The sequence below is a fragment of the Schistocerca americana genome, chromosome 8 (genome assembly GCF_021461395.2).
Source record: "Schistocerca americana isolate TAMUIC-IGC-003095 chromosome 8, iqSchAmer2.1, whole genome shotgun sequence".
NCBI lineage: Eukaryota > Metazoa > Arthropoda > Insecta > Orthoptera > Acrididae > Schistocerca > Schistocerca americana.
In genome coordinates this window covers 265,264,425-265,282,096 of record NC_060126.1, presented here as the reverse complement: position 1 = coordinate 265,282,096, position 17,672 = coordinate 265,264,425, and the positions used below count along the sequence as shown (strand labels likewise).

The following is a 17,672-nucleotide window of genomic DNA, read 5'->3' as shown; positions in this document are numbered from 1 at the left end:
AATTTGAATCATTTAGCATTCTGATACTACCTGTACAACACGTCAGTACTGCAGGTCAGCCGAGATGTCAGGTGTTACCAACTCTTTTTCACTCCAACTCCCACCCCTATAGGAGCTAGGAGGAAAAAAGTGAGTTAAAATTGCATGGTCATCCAATTCCGAGCTACGTCTAAGCTTTCAAATGTCTACCTCGACAGAAAGTTAGTTAAAAATCAATTGCAAAATTCTGTGCCGTAAAGAGACGCAAACTAAAAAGCGAGCTAATGCAGCCATGGTTAAAAGGCATAGAATCTAAGTCGATAAACATGCATGTAGGTCACTCAAGCACAGCTCCAACTAGCAACGGCATGGAGCCTCAAGTGTGTGTGTGTCTTCCAACACATTGACTACTTTCATTCTTGGAATATGGGAAACAAGTCGTGATCGTTATATGAACTTTAACGTTTGTTTAGCCCCGGGTGGTCAGTTAATTACAGGTATCCCGAAATCGTTCCTGCACTTGGCGTTCCCTTGCCGGTGTGGTCCGCGCGAGGTAGCTGAGAGGACGGCGATTAGCGACGATGGCGTGCTCGGCTATTATTGTCGTAAAACAGGAGAGCGAGCGCGCGTCGGGAAGGCGTCGGGGCGCAGCGTCCCTTGTTGCGCGCGGGCCGCGTTTAAAAATACGTCCTGCGCGCAGATAGCCCGCCTCGGCCAGGTGGCGGCTCCTCCCGTGGTCTCTAGTCTCTACTAGCCTCTGGTCTGTGCGGCCGCAATAAACCAGCGTCCTCGGCGCGGGTACTCGGGGTGTACCCCACGACGCGACTGTCGTAACCTGGCATCCGCAACCACTCTAATATTCTACAGCCTGTCGATGCACCGCTGTCCTGCTCCTCGTTCCTTACCTACTTTTTCAGCGTAATAATCAAATTTTTAGTGTGTGGACAGTGTCGGCATAGTAATCTGTTCTGCGCTTTGTTCCTGCGACGCAAAGTGTGCGAGATGCAGAAATTTACCTTCAGTACTCAGGTGCCAGTTTTATAGGAAACAACTCGGTTGTCGTTCGATTACCTGTAAACAGCTGACGTGTGATTGGACTAGTTTCGTGAACAGATCTCCTGGCTGCACCGTGTGTTTCGTTGAGTGTGCTGTGACATAAGAAATTGTGCATGATCTGTCTCCCAGCAACAGTGAAGTTCTGAGCTGCGTAGGTTTTGCTAGCATATGTTAGCACAGGAAGATTTATGAGAGTGAGACACAGCGGGACTGTAGTGTTTCCAGAGGTTTATCAGCGTAGCATCTCGCACATTGGGCATAGGTCGTTTCTTTAGGGACTTTTAGTCACAATATGGAACTTATTTTAAGACAACTGCGTTTAGTTGGTCCTGTAACGCGCTGAGTGCAGTGTTTCAACAGAAATGGCACGAGAGTGGATAGGTGTGAAACGTCACCTGTGGTAGTTTGTGGTTACGGAGAGCAAATAACATAGCAGTCAGTGGACCGGACATACTGTAATGGCGCCAGGCGATATCATCAGCATCGACTGCTGTCGCTTCTGGGGCAGCAAGCGCCACAGGAGAGACTTAGCCGGTAAGTCTACAAATAAATCTACAGCTGGGTTGAACCTACCGATACCGAAAATCGTGACGTAATAATGTTGTGGAGTGTGACCTCACGCGAGAGAAAATGTTCAAAAATATTCAAATGTGTGTGAATTCCTAAGGGGCCAAACTGCTGACGTCATCGGTCCCTAGGTTTACACACTCGTTAAACTATCTTCAACTAACTTACCCTAAGGACAGTACACTCACCCATACCCGAGGGAGGACTCTAACCTCCGGCGGGAGGGGCCGTCATACGAGAGAAACATAGATAGAACAGAACACTAACAACATTTAATTTCCTTCTAAATTACTTTTTTATGTGGGGACAGACTGATCTGTAGCGCAGCCAGAAATCTACCTCAGTCTGGACGGTAGCAGTTCTGTTGTGAGTTGACGAGAACAATAAAATCCTCGTTATGCTGATTACAGATTTATATGTTTGTATCCACCATTTTGATGGTTTCATGGGTCGAAGCAGACGGCTGGTACCGGCTGCTTCGCCGCGCGTGGTAGCCGCGCGTTCTAGGGCTCCTTGCCACGGTTCGCGCGGCTCCCTCTGTCGGAGGTTCGAGCTCTCCCTCGGGCATGGGTGTGTGTGTTGTCCTTAGCGTACGTTACTTTAAGTTACATTAAGTAGTGTGTAAGCCTAGGGACCGATGACCTCAGCAGTCTGGTCCCACAGGAACTTATCACAAATTTTTTCGGCTGCTTCAGCGTTTCCCAAAACTATTCCCAGCAACGCCAATGGTCCGTCTAGACCCGTTGTCAAACTTTTTTGCTCAAGATTATTACCGACATTATTGGTCGATACCTCGAGCAGTACATGTGCCAGTCTTGCTATTATGTGATAGTGTACATAAATTAGTACGTTGTGAGCCCCCGATTGGCTACATGTAGTATCGACGCGATAAGCTGACAATCGACCGCTAAGGAGTGGTTGATAAAAGTCGACCCCATTAGCATCGCTTCGTGCAGAGTGTTGTCTGTTTCAGATAGCTTCAAGGACCCCAAAGTTGTGACGTTATAATTGCCTGTCATCACTTAAATTGCTGACACTGGTCAAAAGTTCAAAAACCTTTAATATCTGGGCCATATCGGATTATTTTCCCGGACAAAGGCAGCCTGTCGACGATAAGTCCGCCCATTGCCACTACTTACTTGCAATGGAAATGGTTTTAGAACAAATTCTACACAGGACTTACCAGTGATAGTTTAAAAAAAATGGTTCAAATGGCTCTGAGCACTATGGGACTTAACATCTGTGGTCATCAGTCCCCTAGAACTTAGAACTACTTAAACCTAACTAACCTAAGGACATCACACACATCCATGCCCGAAGCAGGATTCGAACCTGCGACCGTAGCGATCACGCGGTTCCACACTGAATCGCCTAGAACCGCACAGCCACACCGGCCGGCTATGGTTTTCATTATTTGACTCTATTTGTTTTACAAATCACTATTAAATATTTGGCATTCTGCATCTGGAAACAAGAATAGACTGTTATTCTTGAGGATTTTGAGGCGCTTAACAGCGTGGTTGTTAGCATGAGGTCAGTTCAAAGAATAGGCACGGCATGCAAATGAAACCATGACTTTTACATGTGAGTGCAGGCTTTCTCGGAGAATTTCGTATATGAAGTCTTCACGGGTTGTCAGCCGAGTAACGTCGTCATCTCGTAGCAGCGTTTCGATTAAATGCGTCTCCATCATCTTCAGCTGGATCTTCTACTTCGCCTGAAGATGATGGAGACGCATTCCATCGAAACGTTGCTGCGAGACGACGACGCTACTCGACTGATAACCGGTGAAGACTTCATATAAAAAACAATGACTTGTTAAATATCGACGAATATTAATGATACAAACTTACCTAAACCAGCGTGCTTTTAGTATCGAGATAATATACGATTGACGAAAAATATCGCAACACCAAGGACGAGTTGTGCTACCTAAAGGAGAGTTGGGAGGCGTGTATATACATCTGAGGAATTACGCCTACTGCCGGCCGAAGTGGCCGTGCGGTTAAAGGCGCTGCAGTCTGGAACCGCAAGACCGCTACGGTCGCAGGTTCGAATCCTGCCTCGGGCATGGATGTTTGTGATGTCCTTAGGTTAGTTAGGTTTAACTAGTTCTAAGTTCTAGGGGACTAATGACCTCGGCAGTTGAGTCCCATAGTGCTCAGAGCCATTTGAACCATTTGAATTACGCCTACTCGTATCTCGCGCCAGTCGCGCAAGAGTGGCGCTAGTAGCACCCAATGAGGATGGAAATCAGGTTTGCTTTAAATTCACGCTGTAATGGTCATGAGCTTTGATACTGGACCTGCTGAGTCGATTTTAGTCAGGAGGGCCTTTAAAGCGACAAAAGCGCCATTTTCAACAACTCACTGAGTTCGAACGAGGTCGTGTAATGGGGCTACGGGAAGCTGATCTTCCTTCTGCGATAATGCAGAGAGACTTGATAGGGATGTAGTCACCGTACATGACTGCTGGTTGTAGTCATCACGATAATGTACAGTCGCAAGAAGACCGGGGTCCGGACAGCCACGTGCATTAATGGGAGGGAAGAGCATCGCGTTTGGCGTTTCACTCTGGCACATCGTACGGCACCTGAAGTGGCAATATGAGCAATAGTTGGCACCACAGTGACACAAAGAACTGTTACTTCACGTACAGATCCCAGGCAGACGCCCTATAGCGTGCATTCCACTGACCCCAAAGCACTGGCGTTTGCTACTTCACTATTGTCAAGCGAGAGCTCATTGGAGGGTAGGGTGGAGGTCTGTCGTGTTCCCTGATGAAAGTTGGTTCTGTCCTCGTGCCAGTGATGGCCGTGTGTTGCTTAGGAGGAGGCTAGTTGATGGTCTGCAACCAACCTGTGTGTGTTCTAGACACACTGGACCTCGAATTGTTGTCTGGAATGCGATTTCGTATGACAGTAGGAGCACTTTCGTGGTTATTCCATTCACCCTGGCTGCAATTTGTGCGTCAATCTGATGATTCGACCTTAAGTGCTTTCATTCATGAACAGCATTCCAGTGGACATTTCCCAACGGTATAACGCTCGCCCACTTACCACTATTGTAAGCCAACATAATGTACAGAGTCTTGACATGCTGCCTTGGCCTGCTCGATCACCAGATCTGTCTCCAACTGAGCACATACGGGATATCATCGGACAACTCCAGCGTCACCAACAAACAGTATTAACCGACCCCGTACTGACCGACCAAGTGCAACGGGCATGCTACTTTATCACACGAGCTGATATCCGGGAATTTCGCACGCTTTCATTCAACATTCTGGTGGTTACACCAGTCATTAACGTACCAGCATTTCACTTTTGAAGTGGCTTATCTAGTCCTTGCAGTGTTAATTGCCTAAATACGTTACATAGACAAATTTATTTCCGAAATTTCATTACTCTGCATTAATTATTATTTGATGTTGGATTTGTTCCGTCAGTGTATTTGCAGCACGGACGTGTGGAGTGACATGGAAAGTCCCACAGTTGGCTCGTTTGTGCAGAATTGGCTGGCGGGAGAAACAGCAGTGCGGTGCATGCGATCGCCGATTGTCGGCGCCTTCAAAGATGTATGGAAAATACTTGTATAGGAGAGCGTCTAAGCGTGTTTGCTGCTTTTTTAAAATGTAAAACCAACGAAAGTACTTACGCGCTAGTCTTCGTTTAGTGCCGCGCGGGATTAGCCGAGCGGTCTGGGACGCTGCAGTCATGGACTGTGCGGCTGGTCCCGGCGGAGGTTCGAGTCCTCCCTCGGGCATGGGTGTGTGTGTGTTTGTCCTTAGGATAATTTAGGTTAAGTAGTGTGTAAGCTTAGAGACTGATGACCTTAGCAGTTATGTCCATAAGATTTCACACACATTTGAACATTCTTCCTTTACTGGATTTTAACTAAGACTTATTAAAATTTATTTATTTCCAAACAATCGAAGTTCCCAACTCACAAGAATGGTCCAGGTCTGTCTCAGGCCATTTGATAAAAATGCCAGAGGACGCACCCAGATAGCCCCAAAACTAGCATAAGTCCAGGGATCCTGGACGTAGGGCAGCCATAGAATTTCCTCACTACGTGCTGTGTTGTCTGCGTGAATGGACAATTCATTGATTAATAACAGTAATTATATTTATATTTAAATGTGTTCTGCAATATGGAAGGAAATACTAAATATTTTGAACGTCATTTTGCCTTCTGCTCATTGCATTGTTTCACAACAGCCTTAATAATTTAATGTTCTTTGGTACAAATAAATACCGCGTTTAAAGTTGACTGTCTCTGTAATAATGCACAATCACGAATTTATGTTACTTCCGTGTCAAAATTTAGAAACATCTCCCCCCCCCCTCCACACACACACACACACACACACACACACACACACACACACACACACACATTCTCTAACCCTACAGTGATCACTCTGCTTACCCCGCCTGAACCTGTCGTAAGTGGCTAATTTTATGCGCGACATTTTAATCTATAGATGTGAGTAATCGGACAGGTTTCGTCGCCCCAGATTTGCGAAAGGCTGATAATCAAGATAAGTCCACAACGACTGTCTTCATCGATATGTGAGTGTTATGAGATATATATTCTTGATGTAACGGGTATAACTGCAGATATTTCTGTTGGTGACTGAGGTTGGTGTACTGAACACCATTAAATTAGTATTTATGTTGAAACTTCCTGGCAGATTAAAACTGTGTGCCGGACCGAGACTCGAACTCGGGACCTTTGCTTTTCGCGGGCAGCTGCTCTACCAACTGAGCTACCCAAGCATGACTCACGCCCCGTCCTCACAGCTTTATTTCTGCCAGTAAAGCTGTGAGGACGGGGCGTGAGTCGTGCTTGGGTAGCTCAGTTGGTAGATCAGTTGCCCGCGAAAGGCAAAGGTCCCGAGTTCGAGTCTCGGTCCGGCACACAGTTTTAATCTGCCAGCAAGTTTCATATCAGCGCACACTCCGCTGCAGAGTGAAAATCTCATTCTAGTATTTACGTTGTTGGGCAGCAGGTCAGGTGGTGAAGTGTGACACGTGGACGCAAGATGGTTAGTCTAGTCTATATAGAGAGGCGTAGTCCACTTAGAGGTGCAGTTACGGTTGTGCCGAAAATATAGAAACAGGTAGTGAATTATAGGCCACGTTTGTGAGAAGATGCAGAGAAGAAACAATTAACACACTGATGTGTGTACATATTGAGGTACTGCATATATAAAAGTGTGTGTGTGTGTGTGTGTGTGTGTGTGTGTGTGTGTGTGTGTGTGTGTGTTTGTGTGGTAGTAGTAGTATTTGGGTATAGATGCAAGATATTTTGAGCACTGGTACCTTAGAATATACCTACTTCTGTGTGTTGGGTGTCTCTTCTATGTCTAATAGTCGTCGTCCCCCCCTCCCCCCCCCCTCAACACGTCACGTAAATTAGTTGCTTATATTTTCTGCATGGTCGCAGCTGCAGTAAGAGGGGGACTAAACCTTTCAGCATAGACTTAAAGTTTTGAGTCCACGCACCCACATTCAGTACCTGACCTGCTGCAACGGGGAAAATAAACATTAATGGCTTGCTTATGCCTTGTGTACTTGGAGGCACTAACCAGCCTAAAAATACACTACACGTAATGGCTGTGATTATTAGTCTTAAAATGATGTAATGTTTTTAGTACTCAGTCTTCAGTCATCAAGAAAAATATTTGCACCTTCACACCTAAAACCGTGTATGTATGTATGTACATATGAAACAGTTAGAGACCAAGGGGTAAAAGTGACGGATTTTCAATTTTGAAGGTAAGTGTAGATATCAGTAATTAAAGCAAACACCAACCTGTGTGGCCAGTGGGTACAAGTAACAAGCAGTCTGGTGCTGACATGTACTGGCTGGAAAGAAAATAACTAAGACAAACTCACATTTTTTTGGATGTCAAAGGGTATAAGAGCACTTGGATCTCTTGGCTACCAAGCGATTGCAAACAGCTGTTTGTTTTCCTAGCTGAGTCTTTAACAGAAGATATTTAATTCAAAATTGTTATATTGCTTCTTCGTCATTTTTATTATTTACTTTCCTACACAGTAAGTTAATGTTACAGATATTTTTAAACTATAAAAAATAAGTGCACATTTGTGAAAAATGTCTGAACTCTTAATAGAGTTTTCTGCAGAAAATAATTAACCACCTGTTAAGGAATATTGCTACAGATTAGTGTTCAATATGGCCGTCAGCCTGGGTTGCCTAACAACTTGTATTGATCCTTGGGTGACTTGTGACAGGTTGCAGAATTTGATAGTGCATGGAGACCCAAAAATGTTCAGATACTGACTCTTGAAAAGGAATTAAGTCTGTGTACGGCACAATCAGTTAGATAAGCAAAAAGCAGGCGAAAAGAATGTTCAAAATATGACAGTTCGCAAACAGCAATATGTTTTGACCTACAGAAGACACTCTCTAGACCTGTGCTTTATTGCAGCAAAGCGTACAATGTAAGACAGCTGTGGACCTACATTTTTTGCATACACGATTTATCCTCTGCAGTAGCAAACTGACATTTGGCATGAGAGTAAAGCTGCCCTTGGATACCAAGAAATTACTTCTTGCCTTTTGCCTTACGTAAGTAGATTGTTCACACCATTTACACACCTCACAGCCTTTAGCGACGACGCTGAGTGTCAAAATAAATGTAAATACGAGTAAAGTTCTGACATTATATTACCCAGAATACAAACATTGAAGCTGCAGATTACAAATTCATGATTTCTGGTCATTCCTATAGGGAATGTGACCAATATATTGGAATTATTGAGAAGGTTGCCAGGAAGAATCGTTCGATTCTTGTACCTGAACAGTGGACATTGCTCATTTCTGCGGCCAGCAAGAACTTTTATAGGTAGTCCAGATGACTGTCAATGATTTCTTCACACTAAGTGCAATCGTTTGATTATCTCAAGGACTCCGTGAAAGGGTTGAGAAAAATAAAATGGTTGCATCTTCAAAAGAAATCACTCTTCATCCTGTATTACAAAAAATCTCTCAATGAATAGATGGAATATTTTCAAGATGTTAATAACAAGAAAACGCATAGTTCCGGCAGGAATATCACTATCTTCCCTATTCTGTAAATAAATAGTGAAAAACGTAAAGTTCAAATACCTGAAGTACAGAGACCTATAGATCCTACTTTGCTTTGTTACACCAGTACATGATAAATTTTATCAGTAATGTCCACGCCATAAAGCTGCAAAACAATGAAACCGGTTATTCTAAATCGTGAAGAAGTTGATTGTTGCTCAGAGAATGAACATGAAAGGAGTTAGAAACAGACACTGAGTAGAATCAGTCATGTTCAACTCAAGTAACAAGTTCACACGTGCCATTACAGTGTTCAACTTAATGTCACTATGATCTATGGTCTTTAATTAGTAATAAAAATTACTGACAAAATTCAGTATTCATTGTTCTGAGTAAGGTAGTCAATAAAGATTCAAAACTGGGTAAATAATCATTGGCGCCTTAAGTTATTCTTGGATTTTTCTGGAGTGTCTCAACTTTGAACATTATTTATACAATTAAATATCCCTCTCAATACACCCTTCTGCACAACAGCGAACAAATATTTCCGTCGCCTTGTCAATATTAGCTATCTGTTTCTGTTTTCTTCCTTACATCTGATCTGCAAACAGCATGCGCTTCTGCTCAACCACAAGAACTAATCAGTATTTTTTTTTTAAATTTTGTCCCACCTATTGTACTGGCATGAAGTTCTGCAGGTATCATTATGAACATACGATAAGGCCATAATGAGCGATTAATTAACAGAATATCAATAAGTCTGACCTTCGTAGCTATGTCTCGTGTGATATGAGAGAGCCTGAAGGCCCTAACTATGCCAGGTGATGTAAATGTGCATGTAAATTAGTGCATACCCGTCCAGTTGGCCGTGCGGTCTAACGCGCGGCTTTCCGGGCGAGAAGGAGCGCCTGGTCCCCGGCACGAATCCGCCCGGCGGATTAGTGTCGAGGTCCGGTGAGCCGGCCAGCCTGTGGATGGTTTTTAGGCGGTTTTCCATCTGCTTCGGTGAATGAGGGCTGGTTCCCCTTATTCCGCCTCAGTTACACTATGTCCGTGATTGCTGGGCAAACACTTTCTCCACGTAAGTGTACACCATAATTACTTTACCACGCAAACATTGGAGTACACCAATCTGGGTCTGGTATGAGACGTTCCCGGAGGGCCAGGGAGGAGGGGGGGGGGAGGGGGAGGGGAAGGGCGGCGTTCCACTGGGGGCCGAAGGCCGAACCGCACAATAACCCTGGGTTCGGTGTGGGGCGGCGTTGGTGTGGGTGGACTGCTGTGGCCTCTTGTGGGTTTGTGAATCACTGAGGGCTACGGCGGGAAGAAGAAGCCTCTCCGTCGTTTCTAGGTCCCCATTTCAATACTCAATACGCACACAATAGTCTCATCCATCTATAACCTATAAAAGAAAACATACGAGCTAGTTCTTTTAGGACGCTTCTTTGCCAAACAAGAATGTCTTCAATTAGATAACATATGTAGCCATCAATATTACATTTCCCGTCACTTTATTACAACAAATTGTACCGATACCGGACACTTGTTATCGAGAGATCCTCAATGTGCTGGTGTTCTGAAACAGAATTTATTCATAGAACTTAAGTTGTATCAGCTGCCGCTGTAATTCGTCTGCTGGAATAGCTGTCCACACTTTCCAGTTTCAGACCAACTCCTTAGATAAGTTTCCAGAGTTTCTAAAAGTAAACTTGCGTTGTGTAGACACCTTAATCAACAGTGTTCAGTATGGATTCAGTTTCTTTTTGCTTGTAAATCAGCAAGTCGTCTCTCATTCATTGTTGATTAAGACCTTTTAGGAAAAATTCTTAGCACAAGTTTTTTAGTAAATTGCAGAATTAATTCTTGCAAACACTTCAATCTCTTCCATATCCAGAGCCCAGTCCACATGAGTGCAAAGCTTTGCACATTTATAAACAACATCAATTCGAGGTTAACGTACCCTGCAAGAAACAAAAATCGTAAACTCCACGTCCCTCAAACTGAGGCAAATGTTATTCTTTCGAACGTCATGTTCTCCTCACGTATTGTACGATCATGAATACCGATAGACAGCTCTTTGCTTTTTCGATACAGTTTGTGACGTCAAAATTACGTCACATTCTCACGAAGACTTGTAAGATGAGTGTTACGCCCTCCAAAGCTGCTGTCCCAAAATGTTCATTGCAGAAAGTAGTTCCCATCAAAATTACAATAAACTGCAAATTACACGAATTCTGACATTCAAAGATATTCTTAAATGTTGAATTTAGATGTTTTTAATTAACTACAATTATCGTATTCTACAAATAACTGCAAATTCTCCAAATGTTGGCCCAAGGGTACAAACACTTTCAGCACGTCTAAGACGCTGGAACTTCCGCCAGACACGACTGGTAGCCGCAGGTAATATCTCCTACCTTAAAGTCTTTAGGCGTGCCGTCTGCTACAAGTTACAAATAGTACTGTAACGTTTTAATATGCTTCTGAATGTCGGAAACTGAAATATTATATTAAGAATATTATTTCCGGTTTAAGATGTTTACACAATCCCTAGCATCTATGATTCCAGGGTGTGTCTGTTTATTTCTCCGTTTTTCCTATTTCTCCATAAGTCTTCAGGAATATTCTTCCCGCTCATGAATGACTGAACCCTCTGAATCCAAGTATTACGTGCCCGCCCCTTTTTTCTCCTCCTTCTTCTTTTGGCACCGAGACCATCATATGCTTTCACTTTGTATTTTGCAAATCTTGTACGAGCCGTACACCAATTACTATTTCTGCATCATTTTCGTTTCCTAAAACATCCGCCAATAGGCTTTTTGTCAGGTGATTTATATTCGATGAACAGAAGCTGGCCAGTTACATCAGCAATCAACCTGTAAAATGATTTTTTCCATTCTCCTTTGCTGATTAAATACCGAAAGTGAGAGATGACGTGTGATACTTTTGGTCTCCTCTAGATAATTTATTTCCACAGTACTCTCCATACCTGCTGGGTATTCCCCTATTTGCTACCTGAGAAGACACCCGATGGGAAACCAGCAACTATATTAGCTATAACAAATATGCTCGGTCCACTTCATGCACACGCCCGAAATCTTCGTTGTAATGAATTGTTTATCTAAAGTAAGGAACCTCCAAATTACGTTGTACAACGAAGCATACAAGAAACACTGTAAACGCATCTGAAGACGAATCGAAACAATCGCTGCTAATTAATTCACATACCTGACAAAACTAGATGAAAAGGGTCTGAAACTGCTGCAAATTCAGCAACTAACACAACGCAAGCAAGAACACAAACATTCATTGAGCTGCTGCACCTCCAGGAAAACACAGAGCGCACTTTGACCTGGAACTGTACAGTTTCGTTTAACGAACCGAACGGTAACGTCAACATGCGGGCGTGACCAGGTCTGCAGGTCAGGCGCGGAATCCCGCCACCCTCAACCCCCTCTGTGTTTGGAATTGCTGCCAGCTGTGTGCTGTGCGCAGCGAATAAAAAGCCTAATCGCATTTAAGCCGACGCGCCACGTAAAATCAGCTTATAACAGCGCGCATTTGTAATGTCCGCTAACGCAACAGTGTGGCGTTCCAGTGATTACTGATTGCCGTAATGGGGTCGTGGGTTGCACTGGCTTTCACTGCGGGATTAAAATCATAATCTTTCATTCACTGTTTTGGACAGAAACACTGTCTACCTGTCATTCATCCTGCGTTTCCGCCTCCTCGAAATTCGAAACACAGACGAAAATATTCGTGAGACAGTAGTAAAATTTTAATTATCATCCTGAAAAGAATTACGTTCTGTTTCTTCGTAGGTACATGTCCGCAGTTCTGGTACACACGGTAGTCTCCTTGCCACGATACCGTGGCAAGCCGCAGCCCAACTTCGTCAATGGACTGCGGCATATTTTTTTGGGTCCTCTAGTGACAGGCTCGGGTTATTCTAATCTGACGTCAAAATGACGTGTGTGTGTCCAGCGGCAAATTCTGAGCATGTTGGGGACACTGACATCGGATTCTCCCCTGGGTGAGTGATCCCTCGGAAGTTGCAGAAACAACTTCTAAATACACGGTCAAGTCACATGAATGTGGCCACTTGTCAAAAGCATAGCCGCCCGGAGTGGCCGTGCGGTTCTAGGCGCTACAGTCTGGAGCCGAGCGACCGCTACGGTCGCATGTTCCGATCCTGCCTCGGGCATGGATGTGTGTGATGTCCTTAGGTTAGTTAGGTTTAATTAGTTCTACGTTCTAGGCGACTGATGACCTCAGAAGTTTAAGTCGCGTAGTGCTCAGAGCCATTTGAACCATTTTGTCAAAAGCATAAATAAGCACAGTTTGCTGTGATGCCGTCGATGAAGAGTGTCTACATCTACATTTATACTCCGCAAGCCACCCAACGGTGTGTGGCGGAGGGCACATTACGTGCCTCTGTTGCAGTTGCGTATCGTTCGCGGGAACAACGACTGCCGGAAAGCCTCCCTGCGCGCTCGAATCTCTCTAATTTTACATTCGTGATCTCCTCGGGAGGTATAAGTAGGGGGAAGCAATATATTCGATATCTCATCCAGAAACGCACCCTCTCGAAACCTCGACAGCAAGCTACACCGCGATGCAGAGCGCCTCTCTTGCAGAGTCTGCCTCTTGAGTTTGCTAAACATCTTCGTAACGCTATCACGCTTACCAAATAACCCTGTGACGAAACGCGCCGCTCTTCTTTGGCTCTTCTCTACCTCCTCTGTCAACCCGACCTGGTACGGACCCCACACTGATGAGCAATACTCAAGTATAGGTCGAGCGAGTGTTTTGTAAGCCACCTCCTTTGTTGATGGACTACATTTTCTAAGGACTCTCCCAATGAATCTCAACCTTGCACCCGCCTTACCAACAATTAATTTTATATGATCATTCCACTTCAAATCGTTCCGCACGCATACTCCCAGATATTTTATAGAAGTAACTGCTACCAGTTTTTGTTCCGCTATCATATAATCATACAATAAAGGATCCTTCTTTCTATGTATTCGCAATACATTACATTTATCTATGTTAAGGGTCAGGTGCCATTCCCTGCACCAAGTGCCTGTCCACTGCAGATCTTCCTGCATTGCGCTGCAATTTTCTAATGCTGCAACTTCTCTGTATACTACAGCATCATCTGCGAAAAGCCGCATGGAAATTCCGACACTATCTACTAGAGCATTTATATGTATTGTGAACAATGAGGTTCTGGAAGGTACCACCGGTATGTGGAGACGTACCGACTCCAGTGCAGTGGCCATCTCGATTGAGGACCCATGATGCGAACAGATCGACGTGGTTGCAAAGAATCTCGACTCAGTTGTAATCCGGGGAGTTTGGTGGCCAGCAGAGTACAGCGAACTCTCCTGGTACTCTTCGAATCGCGCACGTACACTCCGAGCTGTTTGACACATTACAGTGCCTTGCTGGTAGATGCCGTTGTGTCCAGGAAAACTGTACTGCATGTATATGTGGGTATGGCCTCCAAGGATATATGCATACTTCGGTTGATGCAATGTGCCTTCCAGAATAAGGAGGTCACCCATGGAATTCCATGAAAACATTGCTCAGACAATAACGTCCGCTCCTCCCGCCTGAAACCTTCCGGCGTTATTGTAGAGCCTTACTTGCCAACGGCCATCTGTCCGATGGAACATAAAGCGTGATCCATCCAAGACCACCTGTCGCCACGGAGTGAGCGTCGAGTTGCGTTACTGGCGTACAGATTCCAACGTTCGCCGCCAATGGACAGCAGTCAGCATAGGTTCATGATCCAGGCGTCTGTTACAGAGTCCCATGTGAAGCAACGTTCGCTGAATGGTCGTTGAGCAAAATATGGTTCAAATGGCTCGGAGCACTATGGGACTCAACATCTGAGGTCATCAGTCCCCTAGAACTTAGAACTACTTAAACGTAACTAACCTAAGGACATCACACACATCCATGCCCGAAGCAGGATTCGAACCTGCGACCGTAGCAGTCACGCGGTTGCGGACTGAAATGCCTAGAACCGCACCTCCACCGCGGCCGGCGGTCGTTGAGCAAACGTCGTTGGTAGAAGCCTGGTTCACCTGGGCAGTTAGTTGCTAAACAGTTGCACGTGAACTCGCCGTAATATATCGCTGCAGCCGTCGTTGATCCCAGTCATCTGTGCCCGCAGTACAGCACAGTGTGCTCTACGCCGGTTTTGGATAGCGCCATTTTAACCAACGCAGCACGACAACAGTTTGCAAACTCAGCCATTTCGGAAATGCTTCCAACCTTGGCCCGAAAGGCAATGATCCTTCCCATTTTAGGTATGAGTTGAATCGCTCCGTGTGTACTCCGACGATTGCACTGCTTTCCGCGTCCCCTAAACGCTTTTATATCTTCATTTGTAGTGCTGCCACCGGCCACATGCCCTGTGGAAATGGTTATTGCACTTTGACGTCGAACATAAGCGTTGGCCCCACTAATGTGACTGGACCATATATTTCACTCGCAGCAATTTAGCTGGCCTAGGTTTGTCTCTGTCCACACCCTCGGGAATTGCCACATATTCGGCAAGAAACAGCCAAATATTTGTGAGAGGGAAAGAGAAAGGATATTAATGTTGTTGCTTTTCGTTTCACTCGCAGAAATTCAAGCTGTCCTGTGAGTTTCCCGCCTAACCACATATTCGAAAATCGTGACATATTCCAAAAAACAATCAAATATTTTGTGACAAAGAAAGTAATATAAATTTCATTGCTGCTGATTTCACTCGCTGCACATTCATCCTTGTTTTCTGATCAGCCATATGTCGCAAAATCGTAGAAACTTATTCCTTAGAGAGCAAGCTCTTACATATAAATAACATGGAACATTGCGGAAGATAGTCGTATTTTATTCATAAGAAGGTCTCAGAATACATTAAAAACTCTAAGATGAAAAAAAATAGCGTTTAGCAAGATGCAAACTTAATTTCTTCGACTCCGTAATTCAAATCTTTAGTCATTAAGTTATGCCGATTACATGCAGCTTTGTTAATAGTATTTCCTAAAGGCTTTTACTACCGGTGCGTCAATAAGTGGCATTTAATTACAAGAAACCGTACTAACGGTGACGTTTTTGTGAAAATCTTCTATGCGCCGCGGCTTTTAAACTTCATACTAACACTAAAAGTAGAGCGAAATACGACGAAATCAAAATGGTATCTGTTGCAGCAAGTGACACGTCATTTTGACGTCTCTTCCTAGTAACTCGATTACGCGCCTAAATTCCCCCCTGTAGTGACGTGCTACCATACTGCGGCGCAAGAAATTCAGTGTGTAGCAGAATTGAAGGCACATACCTACCAACAAATAAAACATTAATTAAGTTCATTTCTTCAGGTGACTACCAGAAGTTAATGACTATCCCCGTAGACATGAATACAGTTCGAAACGCCACAGACAGAAAACTTACTTCCATCGTACACTAATGGAAGGCTGTAAGTCAGAGCTTCAGACCGACGAGTATCGTTCTGTAAAAACTTTTTTGTAGTCAGTGGCGCTGTATTGTCGACGTGCGCGTAGCGGTATGATTATTTCGTAGACTTTTCCAAAGGAGATGTCACTTATATACGGACGTTGTTGCCGGCCTTCCAAGGAAGGTAGACGTGTTTGTCATTCACTCCTGGGTCGCCGCGCCAGGTGATCGACCGTTGCCGATTTCACTGTGACGGCTGTCTCCATTAGGACCAAAGTCAATGTCAGCTGCAATAACAAAGAACCACTTACTTGGAGCTTGGTTATAATCAATCATGGTGATCGCCAGTCTTCCTCTCCTATCTCATCACCGCGTCGCCCGCCTCTCATGGGGTACTGAGTCTGTGGTCAAAAGGACGAATGACACAAAGCTTTGTTTACCACTGGGAGCAGCTTCAGTCCTGGTGTCAGTAATGATCGCTTGCTAATTTGGCGTCAGTCGGAACTGCAAATCGCAGCCACACAGGAACAACTCTGAACTTCCTGGTGGACGCAGCCTCAGCGTACACTAACTGTACATCCCTTGTGTTGGTGACAGGGGAACTATTGACAGTGTAGTTGGCGTCCCACACTTCATTCAACCAGTAGAGTTGCAGTTTCCGAAACGTGAGGAAGATTTGATCTTCCAACGGGATGTTCCCAGTGGCACTGAAAGACTGTGTCCCAATGAGATCAAACATTCAATCCCCCTGGTCAGCACATTCTTCAGCAGGTCTCTTTCTAGGGATGGGGTTACGAGAGTTCGATGACAGTTTCTCGCTTCCAACCAGGTAACAGGTCTCCTGCGCATTGCTTCACAGACCGCTCGTCATCCACTTTGTTGAACCTGAGACATCCTCTCACTGTGGCGAGCCTACGATAGCTCCCCTCTTCACGGAGCTGCAGCAGTAACATTCTCCACGCTTGAGCTCTCATTTTGTACTGTACCCAGCTTGAGACCTCCAGCTCTTGAATAACCACTATTTTGTGTGCTGAGAGAGCCTACAGCCTCCTTCCCAGACCGATCGTATGCATTATGCTGAACCTGTGGCATTCGCTATTGTGTTGCTGCACTGGACCTGAGATCTCTCTTCTCCTCCCCTGTCCTCCTCGAAACGGTGATCAAGCACTAACATGCTCCATGCTTGAATTCTCGTTCTTCACTGTATTGAACTTGAGATTTCTCCTTTTGTCTAGCAGTCACTATGTGCTAAGTGCACCTATAACCTTCAGCCTTGACTGCTCGCCACCCACACAACTGAGCCTGTGACATTTCCCGGTTGTGGTGAATCTTCAGCCGGCTACTGTGGCCGAGCGGTTCTAGGCGGTTCAGTCCGGAACCGCGCTGCTGCTTCGGTCGCAGATTCGAATCCTGCCTCGGGCATGGATGTGTGTGTTGTCCTTAGGTTAGTTAAATTTAAGTAGTTCTAAGTCTAGGGGACTGATGACCTCAGATGTTAAGTCCCATAGTGTTTAGAGCCACTTGAACCATTTTTTGGTGAATCTTCAGTGCGCCACTCTC

The 17,672-nt window shown here is 44.8% G+C and overlaps 1 protein-coding gene across 3 annotated transcripts in view; it reads left to right on the top strand.

The window, feature by feature from the left end:
• Window positions 1-788: 788 nt before the first annotated feature.
• LOC124545071 (CB1 cannabinoid receptor-interacting protein 1-like) overlaps window positions 789-17,672 on the top strand; it is a 774,949-nt gene continuing 758,065 nt past the window's right edge. For all 3 annotated transcript variants that reach the window (XR_006967587.1, XM_047123880.1, XM_047123879.1), the window contains exon 1: window positions 789-1,569. Coding sequence is in view for 2 of the 3 variants with exons in the window: in XM_047123880.1 (XP_046979836.1) it covers window positions 1,494-1,569 (76 nt within the window). In the remaining variant the exon portion in view is untranslated. The remainder of the gene's footprint in view (window positions 1,570-17,672) is intronic.